Source organism: Mustela putorius, unplaced genomic scaffold (genome assembly GCF_011764305.1).
Source record: "Mustela putorius furo isolate JIRA1106 unplaced genomic scaffold, ASM1176430v1.1 tig00003911_pilon_pilon_pilon, whole genome shotgun sequence".
Lineage (NCBI taxonomy): Eukaryota > Metazoa > Chordata > Mammalia > Carnivora > Mustelidae > Mustela > Mustela putorius.
The window spans coordinates 826,355-851,368 of NW_025422058.1; the positions used below are offsets into that span (position 1 = coordinate 826,355).

General features: G+C 41.0%; 1 protein-coding gene across 3 annotated transcripts in view; it reads right to left on the bottom strand.

Annotated features, from left to right (window-relative positions):
* Nucleotides 1–3,403: 3,403 nt before the first annotated feature.
* SYT1 (synaptotagmin 1) overlaps nt 3,404–25,014 on the bottom strand; it is a 540,926-nt gene continuing 519,315 nt past the window's right edge. For all 3 annotated transcript variants that reach the window (XM_004752358.3, XM_004752356.3, XM_004752357.3), the window contains 2 exons: nt 10,883–11,016; nt 3,404–6,484 (listed from right to left, as the gene is read on the bottom strand). In XM_004752358.3, the coding sequence (XP_004752415.1) occupies nt 6,278–6,484; nt 10,883–11,016 (341 nt within the window). In that variant the 3' untranslated portion in view covers nt 3,404–6,277. The remainder of the gene's footprint in view (nt 6,485–10,882; nt 11,017–25,014) is intronic.

Genomic DNA, 25,014 nt, shown 5'->3' on the forward strand with positions numbered 1-25,014 from the left:
CAGATAGAAACCCCTGAATCCTCTAAAGAAGAAACAAGACCATTTAGAAAGTGAGTGCAGCTCCTAAAAGGTTTCTTTCTTTTCTTTCTTTCTTTTTTTTTTTTAAAGATTTTTTATTTTATTTGACAGAGAGAGAGAAATCACAAGTAGGCAGAGAGGTGGGCAGAGAGAGAGAGGGGAGAAAGCAGGTTCCCTGCAGAGCAGAGAGCCTGACGTGGGGCTCGATCCCAGGACCCTGGGATCATGACCTGAGTCGAAGGCAGAGGCTTTAACCCACTGAGCCACCCAGGCGCCCCCTAAAAGGTTTCTTAATGTTATGGACTGAATGCTTCTGTCTCCCCCATCCCCCACCCCAACTTCTTAGGTGGAAATCCTAACCACCATTGCCCCTGTATTAGGAAGTGGGCTCCCTGAGAGATAAGATTAGGTCATGTCCCATCTCATGAATGGGATTAGTGCCCTGATTAAAAGAGACCTCAGAGGGCAACCTCGTGGTGACACATGGCAAGGAGCTGGCCTCCCAACAGCCAATGGATCTGCTGGTGCTTTGGTCTTGGATTTCCCATCTTCCAGAACTGTAAGAAATAAACATATGTTCCTTAAACCATTGTCTTTGGTACTGTTGGTACAGCAGCATGAAGGGACTAGGACATTTCACGTGTTGGTTCGTTTCCTGCTTGTTCCTCTGCCCTTGTTCCCACCTTTCTGCGCTCTGCCGTGTACTTGGGGGTGGGCTCTAAGACCCAGCAGACTATTCCCTAATCTTCCTCACCAGCTGACTCTTAGGTTTTCCCAGTGAGAAGCCCCAGTTGAACGGGAAGGTAGGGAGAGAAGAGAAAAAATCCTCTTGCTTCTAGCTTCTGTTGGCTTTCCTCTAGCCATAGTGGGGCTGCTGCTGGATCAGGATCTTGTGGCACTCCCAGATCGCCAGTGTGCGGCCTCTTTGTTGGTCCCAGCACCAGCACCTGAAAACCTTTTGTGGTATCTCCCCCAGGTTCTAGCCCCTCCTTTAGAGTTCTGAGCTATGGTAACACTATCTTCTCCATTCTATTTTGTTTTGTTTTCTTTTCTTTTTTTTTAAAGATTTTATTTATTTTTCTGAGAGAGAGAACACAAGCAGGGGGACAGGTGGGGCAGAGGGGGACAAGCAGACTCTCTGCTGAGCAGGGAACCGACTCCGGGCTCGATCTCAGAACCCTGAGATCAAGCCTTGAGCTAAGTCAGACACTTATCCAACTGAGCCACCCAGGCACCCCTCTATTTTGTTTACCTAGACTTACCCTGGTGTTTATGGGGGATTGTGCCCCACCCTTCCAAATTCATATGTTGAAGTCTTAACCCCCAGTACCTCAGAATATGACTTTTATTTGGAGATAGGGTTCTTCAAGAGGTAGTTAAGTTAAAAAGAGGTCATTAGGGTGGACCCCAATTCAATACGACTCCTGTTCTTATACAAAGGGGAGGTTGGGACCCAGATACACATAAAGGGAAGACCATGTGAAGACAATGGGACCAGATGACCATCTACAAGCAAGAGAGAGAGGCTTCAGAAGAAACCAACCCTGCTGACACCTAGATCTAGGACTTCTGACTTCCAGAACTGTAAGAAAAGAAATTGTTGTTGCTTCAGTCACCAGGTCTGTGAGATTTTGTTAGGGCAGGGCTAGCATACAACTTCAGCTACATCGATTCACCTCTGGGTTAATCCACAGTCCGTGCTTGGCTTTCTCAGCCCTCTCTATGTGGCCAATTTCTTAAATTTCCCCTTTGAAATACCTGGAATAGTTTTGTTGTCATAAAACACCTAATACATGTCCTAAGTGTATATATCTCAAACCTGAAAGCCTTTTGGGAAAACAGACATTGACAGAAGTTTGGGGTGATTTTCCTTTTTTTTTGGTAATCAAGAAATATTCTTTTAATAGTTTTGTACCTAATTTTGAGAGCTCTTTAAGAAAAACAAAATGCAAAACAACAACAACAACAACAACAAAAAACAAAACAAAACAAAAAAAGAAAAACAAAATGCTCACTTTTGAAAATCAAACACTTACATATTTAATGCTTCTTTCTTTCTTTTCTTATTTTTATTTTTTTGGTCTTATTTTGTTTTGTTTTTGCATCTAATCTTAGTGGGCCTAAACTTTCCTTTTCTCACTTTACATTTAGAGCCCCGCTAACTGCTTCCTCAGAGTGTACATAATTAAATGGCCTTTCCCCACCTGTCTAAGCAGTTTGGGCTCAGTCCCTCCCCTTGTTTTGCTTTGCCTAATAAAAGTTGGCTGAAGGGAGTATGGTGTGGCCAGCCTTGATAATGAGATAAATTTTGCCACAGTCCTGCCCACTCTCTGACTTGGATAATTCCTATCAGATCCTTTAGTACTTAGCCTCTAACACTTTTCATGATATCTCCTCCCCTGAACAACGTGTTATAGGCTAGGATCCTCAGGATACTGATTCTGAGATGAAGGGGTTTTATGGGGAAATGGTCTTGGAAACAACTGCTGCAAAGGAGCAAGGAGAATGGGCTGGGGAGAGGGAGAAGGTGAAGAGCATTGCAATAGCCTTCTCAACTCACCCTTGGGGCTGGAAACTGAGATATGGCTTCAGAGAGATCCTGCCTGGGCCATGGAATGTGGCTAGGGAGGATGCCTGACCTTAGTGAGGCAGGTTCCTCAGTAGAGGCCAGAGGGATCCTGCCCTCTACTGAGGTGTGAGCTGCCATCAAGCAAGGCTTCTAGTAGCTGCAGGCTGAGTGCCTCGGTGCCCAAGGGGTATCCGGGTGGCACACCGTGGCATCCACTGTGATCGGTCTAGAGAAGGTTCTCAGGGACTCAGGGTGCCATCATTACGTACTGTGATAGTATGTTCAGGTGTCTGTCTGAGCCTATGGGCTCCTTGGGGTCAAGAGCCTCATTTGTTGTCTCTCCGCATCCAGTAAGCACACGGTATACAGGAGGCACTAATCAGTGTCGAATGTAGTGGAGGAGACGTGTTTACTTGTTTTACCCAGTCATGGCAGTGGGCGGGGAATTTAATGTGGCACGCTGCCTTCTGAGAATGGAGTTAAACAAGTCTTATTTTCAGTCCCATTTTGGAGAGGCTTTGTGATTCAATCTGTAGAATAAGAACCCTGGAGGACACCTTTCGGGCAGAGTGGAAAGCCTGAAGGTGTGCAGGGTGAATCACTGATAAACTGGAAGAGACAAACACACGGAGAATGAGGAGCGCAGGTCTGGGCATTGTATTCGCGTCAGCTGCTCTGTATTCACAGGCACGACTTGGGGCCCTGAGCAGTGCAGGCTTTTGTTCCACCACTGCTGCTTCCAGCAGCCTCCGAAGTCCTCTGGCCTCTGACTCAGCCGCAGAGACAAGGAAGAGAAAGAGTTGAAAGGCGGCAACATCAACAGGAAATAAAACATTTTTATTGAATATCCATGTAATATGTTAAGTCATTTTTAACAACAATCAGAAAACTATTGTGGGGTCACTACACAAAGTGAAACAAAATTTAAACCACTTCATCAAAAACGAAGGTAAATACAGCTAAAGTAGTTGGCTCGCGGGCCACGAGCCATATGGCAGAAGAGAACACCCCAACATTTCTACAAGATACAGAGAAAACCCACACATAGAAACACTCAAGCAGGCAGTAAATATACACAAAGGCAACTAGGATCTTTCTAGAGCATCAGCTTCTAATAGTTTACACAGCTTTGTCAGAAAGGTACATGTGGCGTGTCTGAGGATGAATCTTGGTCTTAAAGCAGGTTCAGTCACTGACTGGTGAAACATGGCGTAGTCCCAACTGATTCTATGGTGACAATCCCATGTCTGGCAGTGTTGCAAGAGAATGCATTAGTAGTACTTTAATGTGAGAAATAATGTGTGTTCGGCAGCTTGAACCTGCTTGCCTGAAAGTGTTGTTTCAGTGTGAACAACTTAAAGCTGAATACAGTGAAATTAAATGTCTGTTTCTGATGTTGAAAGAATTTTTAAAAGACAGTCGACTCCCTCTCTTTGGTAGAGTTTGGTCTCTTAAATTGGAAAGATTCTCATTTGACTCTTCTGTTCAAACTGATATGAAATCTCACATCATGACTTGTGCATCTTCTATTATCTATTCTTTTTTTTTTTTTTTTAATATGGACCATCCACAGAAGAGAGAGAGGTTATACTCCCTTGTCCTTTGTGTCTGGCCCAGTCCTGACGAGTTTGCCTGTGGTGACTGGGCTGAAAGGCCAAGGGCTTGCCTCTTCTTTGATGAGAAAAGAAGAATGACAGGAATTCTAGTTTTATCAGGAAACAGCCAGGCCGGTGCAGTGAAGCCTCCCATCAGCCCTTTTTGAATTCTCTGTAGTTTTTGGAAAACGCGGCATGGTATCCTAAAGTCTGAACACGAGGCTAATGCTCGGTTTTCCTCCGTCTTGTTTTGGTATTCGTGAAGACAAACTTTCACCTCAGCGCGTCACTGCTGTCTGTGGCCTAGGAGCTGCGATGGGCCACGGAAGTGCATGGATGCAGCGTGAGCTAATTGGCTGCCCTTCCACAAAGCGGTCGTCTACCAGAGTGGGGAAAAACATGGAAGATTGCACAGTGCTTGACAAAATGCTGTGTGTTCCACCCCAGTCTATGTATCTTTCTTGTCCTATGCATAGCTTTTCAGTTCTGAATTGGTCCTTTGTAATGAGAACTGTTTGTGCTACACACACCTTGGGCAGTGCAGTAGAAGGGAATGGCAGTATTGTTACAACATCACTACGGAATAAATTGAGTGCTATCCACTGAGGAAACTACGTGTCTAAGCACACACGGCAGTCACAGTGTTACACAGAGCAGTCCTTGAAGACTCTTATGGAATGACTAGTAGCTTCATAATAGTGCCATTTACTACATAATGACATTGAGAACATTAAAAACTCCTCCTAAATCAAGCATCTAGTATACATAAGAGGTTGCTCCAGTTTGCTAGAACTTGTTCTTGGTATTGTTTCACCTTTTTTTTTTTTTTTAAAGGACAAATTAAAACTTATTTAAGTAAAAAGAGCATATAAAAAGATCACTAGCTGTTTTGGCTTAATTGAAGTGCATTCAGAACTATGGCTAATTGTTTATTTTTTCATCTTTTGATGGGATTACAATACTGTCTCTTTACCACAAAGTAATTTTGTGTAATAAGCACAGATTGCTGTGTTAAAAATATTCTGCATTCCTTCTAATATGGTTTTGTATAATAAAATATTTTGTTACAAAGTCTAATGTGCAAACCTTTTGGAATTATTATAGGTATGAAATCTGGAACAGAATTCACAGGATGCACGTTTGTATAAAGGTGATAACGGAGAGCTACTTTTTTTTCTTTTTAAATAGTCAGGCAATATTTCAGAAATGCTGAATTCTCAGCTTCTTCCCACCCACCCCGTCCCCAAACAAATGCACCCACACACCCATACACCCACACCCCCCACACATACACACACACGGAACACCGTCGCGTTGTTACTCTATATGCAGTAATATGAAATCTTTGACTCCTGTTCAGTTGCTTCCTTGAATGTAGGAGTGAAGCCCTGGTTTTAGCTTTGTAGATGTGTACAGACAGATGCTGTTCTGCTTTGTGGCTATGCTTCCTGGAGGTCAGTCTGGATGCTGTTCAGATCATGCTAATTTGCCTGTGAAGAAATTCTACAAAATTGGATTCACCCACCAAATATGTGGTGTCAGTGTATCTTGGTTCTCAAATGATTGGTAGAAAGCTCAGGTTTAAGTTGTCCTTTAAGATGTCAGTTTGACTGTACTAGTGCCTTACAAGTTGATATTTTTGCTGGAATGCAGACAATACTATATTTACCATATAATATATTATCAGCTCTCCTATATTTCAGTCAATTTACATAATTTAAAATAGAACATCTTATTAAAAACATCTAGATATACACAGATTAGGAAACGCTAACAACATACAAATACACAAACTAGAAATAAATCTTCAGCATACTGGTATATACAACAGTGTGATACAATAAATAATTTCAGTCATGCTCTATCTACACATCATATTGCTTAAAAGAAGAGTAGATTTGGAGGGCAGTGGCATAATGAAGGGCTTAGGGGCTCTCTACGTTTAAATTTGTGCAAATTAAAACAGGATTTGAAGTACCACAGAGTTGTGTTAGGAATGCATGGCTGGATAGATGAAAGGACCCATATTACTGAGGTATTTACAGATACTGGCTAAAGAGCACTATGTGGGCAAACGCAGAAAGGCTTCTTTCCTTTACTTCTTGACCGCCAGCATGGCGTCAACTTCCTCCTCTACCTGTAGGGTGTGCCACTGGGCAATGGGTCGCCTGGGGTTGGCCAGCATGTCTGACCAGTGTCGCAGCTCTGCTCCGGTGCTATTGTAGCCCACAAAGACTTTGCCGATGGCATCGTTCTTGCCAATCTTGTCATAGTCCAAAACAGTTACCACCACTTGCACTTTCTGCAAGAGGACACACAAAAAACATTAATCACCCTGTCCTCTTACAAAGCTGTCTGGAGATCGAAACCACTGGAAATAAGACCCAGTCTCAAAATACCAGGCCGAGACTGAAAATGACTCGTATGTGAAAACCTGAGTGCAATTCCTATTTCAACATTACGTCACCACCATCACTGTCTTCAGCTTCTCCAAGATACTGAATAAATGTTAAATTCTGTCAGGTATTTGGCACAATTCTAAGTCTTTTATGTGAACTATTCATTTACTTCTCATAATAGATCCTATTAATATTGCCATTACACAAAGAAGATGCCGTTAAGTTCCTGGCCTGGGGTTGTGCAAGGAACGAGTGGCTTGGTTTTCACAATCTATGCCGTAATCCACCATACCTTCTGTCTTTGGGTCCCTTCTGTCCCCCACCCTTTGTGTCCCCCATCATCCCTTCTGTCAACTGTGTCCACCTCTAAGTCCATTTGTTTCAACTGTCTCACCAGCAAGATTTTTGGCATTCGTATTTGGTACAATAATCCCATGATTATTGTGAGTATTAAATGTGACAATAGAGTGAAACATCTTTAAAAAGCAATAACTAAAGATAATTTCCCCATTTATACATTTTCTCAATAAACATTTGCTGAGTAACTGTTGCGTATCCAGCGCTGATCTCAAATGGAAATAACCTTTTAGCCACACAAGATTTACTTCAGTTGTTCCATTACCCTGTGAGAGTTTATTTAATAACTTACTTTTTAGAACTGCCTGAATTGACGAAAGCAAACCCATGCCATTATGATATGAAAGACACACTTTTTGAAAGCACATTTTAGTACTGCTTCCGAAGTAATGGATTAGTCAAAATATGTGAAGGCTCTAATCTAGAAACTGAGTGCAGGGATAAAGGTAGAGCTTAGAATAAAGTAGAATGCATAACATTTGGTGGCCAGAGTTAAAAGGAACAGAAAATGGAATGATGGAAGCCAGGGCCAGATGAAGGTCCTGCTGAGTTCTGGTCCTTTCATGGACTTTGTACTCCGAGGACTGCATTATTGCCCCAGTGTACTGAGAGATGGCACCCATGGACAGCGTCACAGCAGAGAAAATAACCACTCTTGAAAGTGGAATTTAGAATGTAAAATGTAACACATTGGCAATAAAGGAAACAAACCTTCTTCCCTTATGTAGCCTTGGATTGATTCCTTTATCAAGGGCATCATCTATCCACCGGATGATTTTGGAAAAGAGAACAGAATCACTTTGGTTCTCAGGAAAATTCTCAGAGCTTCTCCCAAGCAAATATGTCAGGAAGAAAGCATATTGCAGAGAATGGGGAGTAGGAGCTAATTACAGACATTATGCACAAAGGTGAAATGGGCTTTTTGGAGGCTGGAGTGGGTTATGATTGTTTCACCCAGGAATGTACTGGTTAATCATACTCAGGACATTATATCCTTCTGAAGGTCTTGGATTAATTTTTGTAGCTGCATATATAGTTTATTTATACATTTTGGGGGTATAACATTTACATGTACTTTTGGAAATCAGCATATTTTGCTCATAATGTATTTCATAGGGATATATATATAGAGAAAACAGATAATCTTACAACCTCAGAATAAAGGAAACCCAGACCCCTATTTTAGTACATAAAATGTTCAACTGTTTCTCTAAGAAAACTAGGAAAACAAATCTCCTGGGGAAAACTAAAAAAGAGACGAGAGGAAGAAGAAAGAAAAGAACAAATTGACAAGAGAAACAGAGAAAGAGGAGGGATGTAGTCAGAGATGGGCTCATCATTGCCATGCCTAAAAGTACTCTACGATGGGTTCAGGTTTCCTCTGTCCTGACAGAGTACTAGCTCCTCTAAAATGCTGCCCCCAGAAACCCAGCATATGTCTTGTTTTTAATGTGCTTCACTTATTTTTAAGATTTTATTTATTTGAGAGAGAAAGAGGGTGCGTGTGGGCCACGAGCTGCTGGTGTGGGGGTCGGGGAGATGGTATGCTGGGCAGAGGGAGAAGCCAGCTGGCTCTCTACTGGGCAGGGAGTCTGATGCATGACCTAGCCTAAGTCAGAGGCTTAAGCAACTGAGCCACCAGGCACCCCCTTCAGTTTAATATATTTACATTTGCACAATTTATTGTTGCAAAAGGACATTTACTTCTTTTTTTTTTTTTTTAACAGATGTAGAATTGTAGCTCAAAGAAAATTTACGGTAGGATTTTTCATAACAATACCTTGTCTTAAAATGTTTTACAGTATTAAAAAACAAAGCTCAGGGTGCCTGGATGGCTCAGTTGGTTAAGTGTCTGTCTTTAGCTCAGGTCATGATTCCAGAGTCCTGAGATCAAGCCCCACATTGGGTTTCCTGCTTGCCTGGGAACCTTCTCCCTCTCCCTCTGCCTGCCACTCCCCCTGCTTGTGCTCTCTCTCTCTGTCAAATAAATAAATAAACTTAAATAAAATAAAAAATAAAAAACAAAACTTCAAGAGGTATTCATTTCCATAGGAGTAAGCTCTTAGAACTCAAAAGAGTTCACTGAACAAATATCGCAAAATAAATTGAAGAAAATTGGGTGTCTTTGGGGGTTGCCAGTTGGTCTAAAGCAGTGACCTCAGTAGCTCTGGCTAGTAAACAGGTGACTGGGGACAGGGAATCAGTGTCCTCTGCAATGTCGTTTACTTATATAACAACTGTTGAAAGTAAATATATGTAAATTGCTACCATGTGAAAATGTACACGAGAAAGGTTAAATAAAGACCATGAAGTGATGGTAGATTGCTATTGATTTTTAAAGAACTGCCCCATGCAATACAATAAATACTCCTGGCAACATGTAGCTTTTTAAATTGAAGTAAATTAAAATTAATAAAATTTCTTGATCACACTAGTGGCTGAAGTGCTCATTACCTACTTGCTGTTGACTACTGTATTGGACCACACAGATGATAAAACATTTCCATTGTCAAAGAGAGTTCTAGTAGACAACATTGGTCCATATATTGTTTTAATTTTATTGTTAGATCTATTTTCTAATAAAGTGTTAATTTGAAAAAGACAAAATTAATACTGTGAATAGTAATGGTGATGGGAACTATTTACTGAGCGTTCACCATTCCAAATGATTTCATACGCATAATCATATGGATTCTATTGTTCCTATTTTATATGTGAGGAGATTCTAAGCCTTGGTTTCCTTATATATAAAATTGGGATAATAACCTCTCTCATAAGGTTATTGTAAAAGACTTAATGAGATTATGTATGTAAAGTGCTTAAATTGGGGCCAGACACATAATAAATATACAATAAATGCAGCTATTATATTAGCTTTCTTCATGGAATAAAAGTGTGATTTGCTCATAAGATACTATATTCTAAATTAGATTCTAGATTAAAGTAAAAATATGCAACTAAAGAATATTTACTGGTGTTTTATAGTCTGAACCTTTAGAAATTTCCATGGTGTAGTTTTAGTGCCTACACTTCATTTCTCCTTCACGTTGTGGGGAAACTTTTATAGGACCAAAGAGATAGACCTATATCAATTATTTAATAAAATGTAAAAGTACTGTTGCTTTAAGGCATTTGACTTTCTAACAGCCAATATCCATTAAAGATTAGCAAGAAATAGCCAATAGTTATTGGATGTGAACTTTGAGTTCCAATAGTAACACTGTGGCTAGAAGGTAAGAGAACCTAAAATTATTTAAAAATTGCTAAATAATAAGATCATATACTATTATTGTGGCTACATGTAGCATCCTGTTCTGAACATCTTACCCACAGAGTCCTTTAATAGAATATTCCCTATCATAACAATCATTATCTAGCAAATTAAGGTTTCATCTTTACAAAAATATCCTTCCTTTCCAACTCAGAAACAGGAAGTTAAATATAAGCTATTAAAAATATGACTTAGTCTGATATTTCTATTTTTAACCACAATTTAATAATGAAAGAGTAAAGATGATGCATATTTATCATCAACTAAAATATTTCTTTTATCTCTCTCTCTCTCTTTTTTTGCTATAAGGCTGTGATAAGGAGAACTCCATATTGTGGCCTGGGAATGAATAGTGAAAGTTCATTTTCTTTTGGCCTTTTAACATTTATGGTACTTTTTGAGTTAGCAGAGTCGTTGTGTTGATTTTCTTTTTCCTACTTTATTTCTGCTCACCCGAATGCCAGCTGTTTTTGGCTGATGAGTCAGCACATCTTGTGCTGTATATTTCATCATTTCCTTCTTGATGTAGCTTGATTATCAAGTGTGCATGGGAATAAGAATGGCAAATCTAATGAAGGCATGTGCACTGATAATTTACAAGGTTTGTGCATTTCATCTATGCGGTCTGAAGAAATAAAACTGAATAGGAAGACAAAATTATGTTTGACATTACCTGGATTTGCTCAAAGGGTACTTCAAAGCTGAATGACTCATTGTAGTAGGGGTTAAGTGTGTTCTTTTTAATTGTTGTCTTTTTCTTCTTCAGCCTCTTGCCATTCTGCATCAGATGGATCTTCACATAAGGATCTGAAAAACAGAAACAAAAACTTTAGGAGATCAAGAATACATAGTTTAGGTCGTCCTCTCTGAAAGGGGCGGCCCCAACTGGTCGATTTGATTCTTGATGCTTGACACGAAATAAAGCTTTGCTTGACTTAAAAAAAAAAAAAAGAATACATAGTTTAGACTATAATTTAGCTTATTAAAAAAAACTCGAGTATTCCCAACAGGAAAATCACTTTATAGCATATATTTAATATATTTTTAAAAATGTAAGCATTCTTTACTGAAAGATTTTAAGTAACCTCTGGGCCAGGTTTTTGCCATGCTGTCTCAATATTTATAGCTGGATTTAGGGGATAAGAGCCATAGTGTGCTAACAAACCAGCAATTTGAGGGGGATTGGGGAATAGTCTTGACATGTAACATTTGCCAGTTACCAGTTAACATCTACCAGTTCCATGGTAGAAATACTCTCAGCATGGCTAATTTCAAGCTACTAAATAGTTTAACAACTAGCTTACCAAATCCCTGAAAATACTAATAATTGGCTCTTCTGAGCTGGCAAAGTAGTAGTTGCAGCACCACTGCATGGGAGTAAAACTCTTGACAAAAGGACAAAGGAGCCATTTCATGCATTCATTTATTCATTTACTCAGTCAATATTAGTTAGGCCCCAGGGATACAAATAAAACCGATCATTGCTGTTTTCATGAGGAAACTTCAGACTCGTGGGGGGAGGGAGAGAGTAGGCTTGTAAAGAAATGAAATGCATATGAAATTACAAGTTGAAGAGAGTGCTCTAGAATAGAGCAAGAACAGAGATAGGATTGAGAAGAGCAGGGATAGGATGATGACCCTAAGGTAGCAATGGAATTCTTAGATTGCTCAAGTAAGGGCTCTCTGTGGAGGTAACATTTAAACTGAGATTTGAAGGCTAAAGGGAGAGAAGAGGCTGTGTGTGTGTGTGTGTGTGTGTGTGTTTATGTGTGTGGTGTGTGTGCAGTGATGGGTGGGGTATAGGTGGCAAGGGCAGAGAGAGAGAAAGAGAGAGAGATCTATTGATCCAGTACCTGTGCCTGAAAATCCCTAGGTAGAGAGTAAGTCAGTGCACATAGAAGTAATGAGAAAAGGAGCAGGATTCCCTCAGCAGTTTCCCCAAAGCCTCATTAAGTAAAGGTAAAGTAATAAGCAAATCAATGGAGGGGTAAGACAATTCTCATTCACAGTTCTCATTACTAATGGATGAACAGGTACCTTCAGCCTTCAGGTTATTAAGAACCAACACCCAGCTCTGACAGTAACATCTTTCTACTGTTTTCTTAAGTATTTGTTCGGTTTACATGTGATGCATATTCATTATAGAAAGACATCGGAAAACAACGATAAACAAAGAGAAAAAAAAATCATCCATGATTTTACTCCCTTAAAATAAGCCGTGCTAAGCTTTCTAAAATTGCCTTCCTCTCCTTATGTGTAAAGGTTGGAGAAACTTTTACAGATAACCTAGTTTAATAGCCACGAATTTTTAGATAACAACATTTTCTGGTAATTTTTTCAGCACAATAAAATTCTGGTTTATTATTGGAAAACGTTTACACATACATCAAACAGGCCAAAACCAGCAGCAACTTCATAGACAAACAAACAAAATTAAAAAAAAAAAAAAGGAAAGAAACCTTTCTTCTTTGGCCTCTTTAATCATCTCATACAAACCAGCTGTTGATAGTACAGCTTAGTGCATACACAAAGAAGTGCTACTGGAATTCTCGGAGTAAGACTGTTTTGTGTGTGTGTGTGTGTGTGTGCGCGCGCGCGCACGCGCGCGTGTGTTCAAACAGTTTTTCTTTCCCCCCTCCTTGGAGATTGTAACGAACGTGGTCACATTACAAGTAGAGTCATAAGTAGGACAGACAATGCTCCCAAGGCTGGCGAGTTAATTCAAACTTCAAAATGGCTGACCCCAACAATAGGTACAGAACATACAATGAAAATAAAATTACACACACATTTTCCTTTCTAAGTATTCTTTAAAAAATAATTTATTTCTTTGACAGAGATCACAAGTAGGCAGAGAGAGAGAGAGAGAGAGAGAGCGAGCGCGCGGAGGGAAGCAGGCTCCTCGTGGAACAGAGAGCCCGATGCGGGGCTCAATCCCAAGATCCTGGGACCATGACCTGAGCCGAAGCAGACGCTTTAACCCACTGAGCCACCCAGGCGCCCCTCTTTCTAAGTATTTGTAAGAGAAAAGCCCGGCCCAGGCGACGGTGGCGCTCTTCTCCTTCCCTGCTGCAGATTCACGTGGTGGTCCCGGCTGTGTGGGAGCGAGCACGTGTCACTGCGGGGGCGCCGCCAGCCGGCCGGACTCGGCTTGGCGACCCAGTGTAGATTCGGAGACTGGACATAGAGGGTCAATTGGTCATGGCGGGCTCTCTGTTCGTTGTTTTAAAGTTTAGCTTTTCCTTTTTTGCTGTCTGGTCATCCTCATCGGGCTTCTTCTTGGCGTCCCCACCACCCCCTCCTCATCTTCAGCGGCCTGTTTGCCTGTAGCCGCCTCAGCCTCAGCATTCTATCTCTACCCTCTTCACCATCGGCTTCCTCTTCCTCCTCTTCTCCATGTACCTCATTGCTGGCTCCCCATTTCCCTCATTCTCCGCGTCCCCATTAGCAGCGGCGTCTTTTTCATTCCTGGCCTCCTCCGCTGCGTCCTTCTGTACGCGGAGGCGGTGATCCCGCAGCAGGTGTCCGGCTGAGGGGCGGCTGAGGGGCGGCTGAGGGGCGGCTGAGGGGCGGCTGAGGGGCGGCTGAGGGGCGGCTGAGGGGCGGCTGAGGGGCGGCTGAGGGGCGGCTGAGGGGCGGCTGAGGGGCGGCTGAGGGGCGGCTGAGGGGCGGCTGAGGGGCGGCTGAGGGGCGGCTGGGCCCACGCAGCGCCTTACAAGCAACGCGAGACTTGGGCACGCTGGTGAGGGCGTGGCTGGAGCCCGTTGGCTGCCACGGTGGCCGTGAGAGGCCGCAACCAGACGCCAGAACCACGCGAAGGTGACTTTTCTAGAGCAGCCAATGCGACCGGAAGCGGTTGTTCTTATCTTTCTCTTCCTATCCGCCAGTAGAACGTAACTCCTGTGGGACAGTTACTCTGCCTGCGGTGTTCACTAGTTGAATTTACTGAATAGTGCCTGGCGCCATTCAGTGTTTTTTGAGTGATAAGTGAGGCTTACTTAGGGTCTGGTAATCGGGATCTCCTTACTCTTGGTGCAGTCATCTTCCACTGTCCCAAAGCCCCGCACTGGGCTCCCTGCTCAGCAGGCAATCTGAGTGTGTGTAGCTTGGGGTTTTGGTTTTTGTTTTTAATGCTACATCCACTCAAGGGGTTTGTAATGAAGATTTTCAACGTAAGATTTTCAACCAGACCTAGACAGAAGGAACCAGCTCCCTTAACTAAATAGTTGGCCAGTTAAACAATCCACTGTAAATAATTGCAAATGTCGGGGGGGGGGCATGGATTTTTTCACCCATAAACCATTTTGCTCTTCACAACTAATACTGAATTTTGGTTCAGAGATCTTGTTTGCTTAAGAACTTCCCGGGCTCCTCTGTCCAAACCCCTTGTATATTTACAAAGATGGGCAAGTCTCCAGCTGCTTTTTGGCACTGACTGAATACCTAAATACTAAATACCCATAAATCAATGTTTATGCTTCCTATGTTCATGTGTTGAAACTTTATCAGCCTAACTGAGGTAGAACTTTTCTCAAGAGATGCAGGATGACTACATATTTATTCATTTAACACAGTAAATGACAAGAAAATTCCTGTGCACCTGCATTTGAGTAAGCAAATTAAAAACCCAACAAGATAATTTCAGATTCAGATATATGTTCTGATGTGATGTGATTAATGCCTTGGGGAGAACAAGATAATTTAGAAAGGGAGTTCAGCAAAGTCTTCATTGAGGAGGTCAGGTTTGAGCTAAGAACAAAATGACAGGAAGGAGCCAGTCATTTGAAGATGTGGTGGAAGCGTGTATCAACCAGAAGGAACGGGACACGCAAAGGCCCTACAGAGCACATCCTTTTGCATGTTTGTGGAACAAAAGGAAAGCAAGGGGGAGAAAGGTAGCTGCAGAAGTCAGAGAGGTCACTGCTAACTGTCACTTTCATAAGCAGAATCTGCCAATTCTGACAGTGATTCAGAAATATTCTATAATGTCACGATACTTACAAGAACGGACAGAGGGCTGGAGGAGGAGCCGGTTTGGGGTTGCCATAAATGGGCAGAGTTAGTTTTTGTCTTTGCAGATTCATCCTAATACAGGTATCAAAGCACTTACTTTGCAGGCAGAATTTCCATCTTAATCACAATCAAGGCTGACAGTAACTCAGAGGTCTTATCCTTCCCGGACCCCCGCCAAATTTATTGAGAGAGAGGTTGACACATAATGCTGTGTAAGTTTAAGGTGTGCAGTGTGACGATTTCTTATCCATATGTATTGTGTACTGATCACCACAGTATGTTTCGTTAACACATCCATCTTACATAATTACAATGTTTATAACACCCATCTCACGTAATCACTATATTTCCTTTATGGTGAGAACCTTTAAGATATACTCTCTTCAGCAGCTTTCAGTTAAACAGTATAGCTTTGCCAGCTATAGTTACCATACTATATATTAGATCTCCCAAATATATTCATCCTTTAAGTTTGTACCCTTTGATCAACATGTCCTCTTTTCCCTTTTCCCCTAGCTTGGAAACCACCATCTTATTCTCTGTTTTCTATGACTTTGGAATTTATTTTTTATTTTTATTTTTTAAAGATTTATTTATTTTATTTACTTGAGAAAGAGTAGGAGAGAGCACAGAGGGAGAGGGAGAAAGCACAGAGAGAGGGAGAAGCAGATTCCCTTCTGAGCAGAGAGCCCGATGTGGGGGTCCATCCCCGGACCCCTAGATCATGACCTCAACCAAAGGCAGATGCTTAACCAAGTGAGCTACCTGAGCAGTGCCCTTAAGTGTTTGAAATTAAAAAACAAACAAACAAAAAAAAACCAAAAAATCCAAGATTCCATATATAAGTGAGGTAATGGCGAATTTGTGTCTGTCTGACTTACTTCACTTAGCATAATGCACTTAAGGTCCATCCATGTTGTTGCAAACGATAGGATTTCCTTCTTTTTTATGGCTGAATAATATTTTTAATTTATATATATGTTATATTTTTGTTCTAGAATACTATGAATAATAATAATAATTAGTAATATTTAGAATATTTTATTTTTATATGTTTATTGTATATAGTATATATACTCATACTACATCTTCTTTATCCATTCATCTACCAGACAGGTAGGTTATGTCCACATCTCGGCTAATGTGAATAATGTTGAAATGAATATAGGGATACAGATCTCTTTTTAAGATAATGATTTCATTTCCCTTAGGTTTACGCCCAGAAATGGGATTACTAGATCACAGGGTAGTTCTCTTTTTAATTTTTTAAGAACATCCATGCTGTTTTCCATAGTGGCTGCACCAGTTTGCATTCCCACCAATGGTGCCTGAGGGTTCTCTTTTCTTCATATCCTAGCAGGTGCTTGTTATCTCGTCTTTTTTTTTTTTTTAAAGATTTTATTTATTTATTTGACAGAGAGAGATCACAAGTAGGCAGAGAGGCAGAGAGAGAGAGGAGGAAGCAGGCTCCCCGCTGAGCAGAGAGCCCAATGCGGGACTCGATCCCAGAACCCTGAGATCATGACCTGAGCCGAAGGCAGCGGCTTAACCCACTGAACCACCCAGGCGCCCCATCTCTTGTCTTTTTGATAATGGCCATTCTAAGACATGTGAGGTGATATCTCATTGTGGCTTTGACCTGCATCTCCCTGATGATTAGTAAAGTTGAGTGTCTTTTCAGGCACCTGTTGGCCATTTGTATGTCTTCTCTTGAAAAATGTTTATTTAGATCCTCTGCCCATTTTTAATCATATAATTATTATTTTGTTATTAAGATGTATGAGTTCCTTAAATATTTTGGATGTTAGTCCTTATCTAATATATAGTTTGCTATTTTCTCACATTCCATAGGTTGTGAGAGATCTTATTCTTTAGCACCTTTTGTGCCTGGATAAGTTTTGGCTGTCTAAGACTGATATGTTATATATTTAAGGTGGACCTATTTAAGGGTCTTCTTGGCTCAGCCATCTGAAGTCTTAGATTGCTCTCCACTTCTCCAGTCTTCTCCATTGTCATTCAACCTGGATTGGCTTAATTGTGTTCTCTGGTTCTTTCATTGTGCAAAGTCTTTTCCTGAATTCTGGTCCTGTTGGAGAAGGCCCTAATCTCCTGATTAGCTCATTAGTTTAACTTCTTACGGAATCTAGACCTTGCTCCTGTCTAACTATGGCTGAGTGAGTCTCTTAAATGGAAGACTTTGAATCATCTAACTATGAGTCACACCCATGCTTTAAGGATGCATGTATTTTCTTACAGCAAGGACCACCTCTCCTGCAAAGTAAGACTCTATAATTAAATTTGTTCTGTTTTAAGGGCTGTTCCACAAAGCAAATCCTTGTCTTTTCAGAGTTTCTTGGTGGCTTAAAAGTTCTGGTCGTTACACAATGGGACATAATTTTATGGAAATGATAAAATAGGCTGTAATGAGATTCACTAATACTGCTATTGCTTTTCCTGAGTATAACTGCTCAGGATGCCATGTGTGGCATCCAAACACCCATTAGGTTTTTGTCAACATGTAAATGGCATGGAAAAATATGCCAGCTACAAGCTGGGCTGCTGTCCTCAGGGACTTCATATTTCTGTGGTTGCATCACTTCATTCTGTCCCCCAAACAAACACTCATAGAAATCCTCATCATCTACATACTGAAAACCTTCCATCAGCACCATTTAGATCATCCCTGTTGCCATGGACATGTGGGCAGGACTTGGGACACTTTGCTTCTTTAATTTATCTTCAAAACAGAGTAGGGTCTTTTTACTTTTCTAACTTTGGTAGAAAGGAAGGTCTCTTTTCTGATGTCTGCTTAGTTTCTAATAGCCTGTGGCTGTAAGCTTGCAGTTCTAGAAAAGGATGTAGTGGGATCAGAAAGAAGTTTTTTCATACCCATTAATAAACTTCAGGTACAATGAGTGCAATTCATCACCTCGTTTTGAATGATTTTGAGGCTTATCATTTGGTTTTATTACCTATGTGGCATTGCTACCCTTCATTCACTGCTTGTCAGGTTTCCTTTTCATCAGAAATCAGCCTAACCGAACTTTATTTCTTTTTTGTCATAATAGCTGTTATAACTTAGAGGTTTTTCAGGACACTGTAATGAAATCACTTGCAAACTTTTGTAATGTTGACCAGCCTTTTTAATACATGAAACTGTTTTTTTTTTTATTCCTAAAGTTCATCATTATGATAGGCAGTATAATAGTTCCCTCAAAAGATGTCTACACCCTGATCCTCTGAACCAGTGAACATTTACCTTATAGGGCGCAAGGGACTTTACAAATGTGATTAGGGTTAAGGATCTTGAGATGAGAAGATTATCCTAGCTGATCCAAGAGGGCCCAGTCTAATCATGAGTCCTCAGAAACAACCATTCCTGGCTGTGGTCAAAGAGAGACAATAGAAGAAGGGTCAGAGGTGCACTACCTTGTTTGCTTTGCAGCGGAGGAGTGGGCACAAGCCATGGGATGGGCCTCTAGAAGATGGAAAAGGCAAGGAAATGGATTCTTACCTGGAGCCTCCAGAAAGGAATGCAACCCTATAGGCACCTGGGTCTTAGCCCAGTGAGACCCATGTCAGACCTATAACTTATAGAATTCTAAAATAATAACCACATTTTTTTATTTTAATGAAGTTTGTTGTAGTTTATCATGGCAGCAATAGAAAACTAATACAACAACCAAAGTTGAAGAGAGGATTCTGTTGTTAATCTAGGGAGGTTGAGGATGAGACTCAAATTTGAATAAGTCTGGGAAGTGATCAAATTTAAGTAGGCCTGGGAAGTGGAGAAAATTTATGTTTTTCTCTAAACTTCTGAAAATGATTACTTTGTTCTTCAAAGCAAAAACCTTCAAAAAGTTTAAGTTTTTTAATTAAAAAAAAGTTAACCTAGAGCATACAATCAGAAGATAATAGTTAGGTACAGATGTTTTAGGATCCATGATAAAATTAGTGAAAATGGATGAACTGTTAGCTTTGAATAATTTTTAAAGTAAGGTCCATTGTACAGTTTAATATAATAATGTTCTATCATATTTGTAAAGCCCTTTAAGATTATATATATCTTTAAAAATCATATCATCTCCTTTAATTCTTACAGCCAGCCCAGAGAAGAAACAGGGGCTCCTGAAGGCTGATTTTTTTTTTTTCCCCAAGAACTCAAACTAGGGTCTTTCAACTCAGAACCTCTTGCTCTCTGTGATGTATCAATAAACAATTTAGTGTAGTGTTACAGGTACAACCTCTGGAGCAGGACTAACTTGAATCTTGGTTCTGTTACTAGCTGTGTGGTCTTGGACAAGTTATTGAACCTCTTTGTGCCATACTGCTTTCCATGTAAAGTGATGAGAAATGATACCTAGTTTGTAGAGTTCTGAAGATTTAATTGAGTTACTATGTGGAAAATGCTTTGAATATGTGCCTGATGCCTATTATTATTAATTCTTAATTATTATTATAGTTTTATGAAAGGGCTGACATCTAAGTCAGCATCTAGGTATTAGACTCTTGCCCAGCTTTGCTTACATGGTGCCTGTCATCATTGCACTACTTGCTGCAGAAGTAAGCCTGGGTGCCCCAAGTCCCAGATTCAATTCTGAAAACAAGCATACCTACCCTAAGAAGCTGGTTTGTTCAAGAAGAATTTAATCATGTATGAGATGGAAGAGACAGGGGGAGTTTCTTTCATTATCACCCAATGAGTTGGTCTTGAGGTGTGAGATGTTTACAGTTTACTCCTACTCCTGAAATCAATGGATGAAATTACTCAGAGCTAAAAAGTTAAATTTGAGAGCTGTATGTGAAGACTTTTTACTAAGTCTTTAGAATGGTGTGAATCAAAACTGATTTATTGAACCTTCATTCCAGTTGCTGAGGCCAACTAATGTTGATATACTTGGGTGTATGAAGTATCTACTCCCCTTATACTGCTTAAAATGAGAAAATAGGCAAAAGGAAGCCCTCAGCATTGAGATTTGTTGCTGTTGTTGGGCATGGGGTAATACCTATATGTTGTTGGAGAGAGGTGAAAGCTACACCTCCTCCCTTCGTTTTTCAGCTCAGCTTCTCTCTTCCATGAGAAAATTTTACAAATGCAGCCTATATGGGGTGTTTGGGTGGCTCAGTTGTTAAGTGCCTGCCTTTGGCTTAGGTCATGATCCCGGAGTCCCGGCATCGAGCCCCTGCATCAGGTTCCTTGCTCAGCAGGAAGCCTGTTTCTCCCTCTCCCTCTGTCCCTGCTTATGTTCCTGCTCTTGTTCTATCTCTCTGTCAAATAAATAAATAAAATATTTTAAAAATGCAACCTATATGCTATATTATAAGGTCAAAGCCATCTAGCTCTTATCTTACAGACAGACACTGAACCCACTGAGCTCATTACCTCCTCTAAGCTTGTGCTTGTGCTAGGATTCCGGCCTCCTGCACCAGAAAGTTACCAAATTTGGGGCTGTCTCTGATTCCTTCCTCTCTAGTCCCTATGACTAGTTAGCCTCCACATCCTGCCAGTTTACCCTCACATTGTCTCTCTGGCTTGTTCCCTCTTTCTGACTTGTCACATCTCAAGATCAGAAATCCAGCCTTTCTTGTGATCTTGTCCTCACTTCCATACTATTCATATAATTGTTAAAACTATATTTGATCACACCATTCCCCTGTTAAAAGTCTTTAGTGGAGGGTGCCTGGGTGGCTCAGTGGGTTGGGCCACTGTCTTCGGCTCGGGTCGTGATCTAGAGGTCCTGGGATCGAGTCCCGCATCGGGTCTCTGCTCGGCGGGAAGCCTGCTTCCCTCCTCTCTCTGCCTGCCTCTCTGTCTACATGTGATCTCTCTCTGTCAAATAAATAAATAAAATCTTAAAAAAAAAAAAAAAGTCTTTAGTGGCTTGCCAAATAAAAACATCCAAACTCGATCGTGCCCTTCACAGTCCCATCCTAACTTAACATGTCCACAAACTCTGTGCTCTACTCATGGTCAACACTCACTATTTCTCACAGAGAATTTAAAATGCCATGTCTTTGAACTGGCTGTCCTTTAGCCCGAAATGCCCTTTCTTTCTTTTCCTATCTTAGGTTTGGTTTAAAAGTCACCTCTTCCCTGAAGATTTTTACTGATGATTTTCTCCGTCAGAACCTTCAGACAGACCTTTCTGTGCCCTGCAGCGTTTTCTTTTGTAGTTTTGTAAAGTACATATCTCTTTTCTGGTAGTGGAGAACTTTTGTGGTCAGCGAATAACACAAAAACAGTATTCTGATGGGAAAAGGTGTCTTGAATTCAGAGCTGTTGGCTTCAAGATGAACTTTGGGGAGACCTTAGACTTCTGTTACTATTCCATACTCCACTTTAACACCCTGGCACATTGTCACCCCCGTTTCCCTTCGGCCCTCCTAATGTCAAATTATGCCAACTTCATGCAAATATAATTGCAAAACAGCTGGCTGTGAGCAATGATCCTTTTGTGTGAGATATCAAAGAGCCACTGAAGGCTTTTTGTATTTACAATGGGAACGAGAGAGCCGCAGTTCAAAGCTGGATAATGCAAGATGCCTGCAGTTTTCATTTGGACAATTTTGTGTAATTATACTGTCTTCTTTCCTAACTACCACAGTGCTCGTGGGCCCTGTGACCATGGCCTTTCCATTTCAGCCAAAGACTTCTCTTGATAAGAAATAACCTAATTTCAGCTGTTTTGTTCAGTCCTTCTGAGCCAGTACCCAGCTTCTGAATAACTACAGGCATTATTCCTTTTATCCTTTTTCCTTTGGGGATAATGTTCACTAAATTTCAACTTCTGGTGTTGGAAGAGGAAAGTAACACTTGTGTCAGTTAGAGTTCTGAATTTCAAGCAACTTAAAACCCATTTCAAAACGGTGTAAATTGTAAAGGTAACTTACTGACTTATGTGATGGAAAAGTCCAGAAATAGGTCTGGGTGGCAAAGATTGTTAATTGTCCTCTGAAATCTATTTTCCCCAACTTTTTTAGCAATAGAACACCTGAAGTTTTATGTGGGCACCAGTTCGTCCAGCTGGAAATATTTCTTCCAGACTGTCTTCCAGCTAGTATGGCCAAATGACTAACCCCTGGTCACTGGAAGTGAATGGGAGTGGGGAGTGGGAACTCCACAGCATAACCTTAATCAGCTGTTCTTTTTTTTTTTTTAAGGTTTTATTTATTTATTTGACAAAGAGAGATCATAAGTAGGCAGAGAGGCAGGCAGAGAGAGAGGAGGAAGCAGGCTCCCCGCTGAGCAGAGAGCCATATGTGGGGCTCGAGCCCAGGGCCCTGAGATCATGACCTGAGCTGAAGGCAGAGGCTTTAACCCACTGAGCCACCCAGGTGCCCCTTAACCAGCCGTTCTTAATGGGGGGCTGTTTTATCCCTCAGCCATTTGGTCATGTCTGGAGACATATTTGATTGTCATAATTTGGAAGGGAGGTGATATGGGCATTGAAAGGGCAGAGGCCAGGGGTTTTATTAAACACCTGCAATCATAGGACAACCCTCACCAATAAAGAGTTATCAGGCCCAAAATGTCAGTAGAGCTAACATTGATCAACAGTGCCTTAATATAAGTTTCTTGACCTCCCTTCTTTCTTTTTCTTGAAACTGAGACATGGATAGGATAGGAGGGCAGTGGATCAGCTTTTACCTTGTAATGTGAAAACCATCTTCAAGGGGGCCAGCACAAGATAGGAAGGTCCTGGGTTCCTGAAGGAGCCATAGCCCCAAACCACCTACCAATATTGTCCACTCACCCACATGTGCACATATGGAAGATAAAGAATTTCAAACAAAAATTCTGTTTTTATGAGCCACTGTATTTTGGCAGCTTTTTGTGATAGCACTTCTGCCTGTTCCCTATGTAACACAGATTCATCAAGACCTGCTCGGTCTCAGGCTGTTGTATCACTACTCTGTTTTCTGTGGAGTTATCCTCAGATTCCACATGGTGGCCTCCCCAAGACATCCTGGACTCTTAAGGATGTATATGACCTTACTAGCTATAAGTCTTGTATCGCACTATACCATCCAAGGGAAAAGAGAGTCTACATCAGAATTCCCAGGAAAACTCCCACCTCACTCTGATTGGACTAACAACGAAGAAATGTCTACTTTATTAATCCCTGGAGTGAAGAGAATGTGATGGGCTATGTTGGCTTAGTCCTGGGTCATGTATCTATCCCTAAACCAACCAGGAGAGCCAGGAGTCCTATCTTGGGAGCTGGGGATAGGCTCAACTCTATACTAAGCACAATGCTAAGAATAGAAGAATCTGGTGATTCCTCAAACAGGAATTTGAAGGCTCTTACCAAGACAGTGGGAAGTACAAGTTCGGATGCAACCAACCAATGTTTGCAGCGTTTTTCTACCTATTGTCTCTTCTCTAGGATCCCATCTTTGTCTAAACTTGGAAGAGTGTAGCATTTCTTTGCAGAGAGACATTTCCTTCCCACTTGAGATTAAATTCCTAGGAATGAGCCATTGGGCACTTGTACACATGGTCAAGCAATGGCAGAGAGAGCAGAGTTAAACCATGCAGAATTATGAATCAGAGTTTCTTTGTGTACTGCAGCTTTTTCTTTTCTGCTTATTGAGTAGCCCTATTTTATCAGTAAACCATTTTTTTAAAAAAAGATTTTCTTTATTTGAGAGAGAGAGAGAGAGCGCACAAGTAGGCAGAGAGGCAGGCGGGGATGGGGGGGGAACCAGGCACCCCGCTGAGCAGAGAGCCCAGTCTGGGGCTTAATCCCAGGACCCTGAAATCATGACATGAGCTGAAGGCAGAGGCTTAACCATCTGAGCCACCCAGGCACCCCAGTAAGCCAATCATTTAATAGTATACAAATAATTAAATAGTAATAGGGTTCATAGAGCAATTTTCGTCAGTGGCAGTAACTTGAGGTTTTTTTTATTAATAATTTTCAAGTACTTAGAGAAGACTACACTGAGAAGCTTATGTGTCTTCTAGTTTAAAATGCTCCCTGTAATGTTATGTAAGGATGTAGCATTAAAAATATATTCTGGGAAAATTTTCTGTGTGAGCACACAATTTAAAAATGAATTTACATTCATTAAGTGCAGTGTTTGCTAGAAGAAAACAGCATTAGATAAGTGACTGCCACAGAGGAAATCAACTTCATTTTAATGAGACAGACCATAAAATAGCAAGGGCTTATTTAGTTCATTAATGGTGGCAAAGTGCTTTGAGGAGACAAAAACGTAAATGCAAAATGTTATTATTGTGAATTAAATGGAAAACATTTTTGGTCGTGCCGGAGGAAGCCATTGAATTCCAACAATCATTTCTAACATTGCCAAATGGATTGTACAGGACTGCCAGCCTCTTGATTAAAAATGTAAGGATGCACGTTCCAGCACTGGGGAGTGAGGACGCATCAAGGAATGCTCTCACTGAGGCGTCACCTTTCCAGGCACGTGCAAGAGCTTGTGAGGGTCTGAGCACCACGCTTGGTAGAAGAAGGAGTCAGTCATCCTGGCAAAACCCAAGTCTTTTCTCTTTGGTTTCTAAGGTGAAATTCTTTATCTATAATTCATCCTTCTTTTCCCTGTACTTTGGAAAATCTTTCAGGAAGGGCCAACATACGAGTGCAGGAGCGATAGTAACTATGGTTGCTTTTTTCTGGATGACTACAGAGTTCGACGGAATGACCAAATGTAAATTGTTGGTATGAGCTGATTAACAAAAAACAGTCAAAGAATTCAGTAAAACAAACTAAACTGCAAACGGTAAATTTGACTTGGCTTTTTTGTCTTTTCTGGAGATTTGGGCTT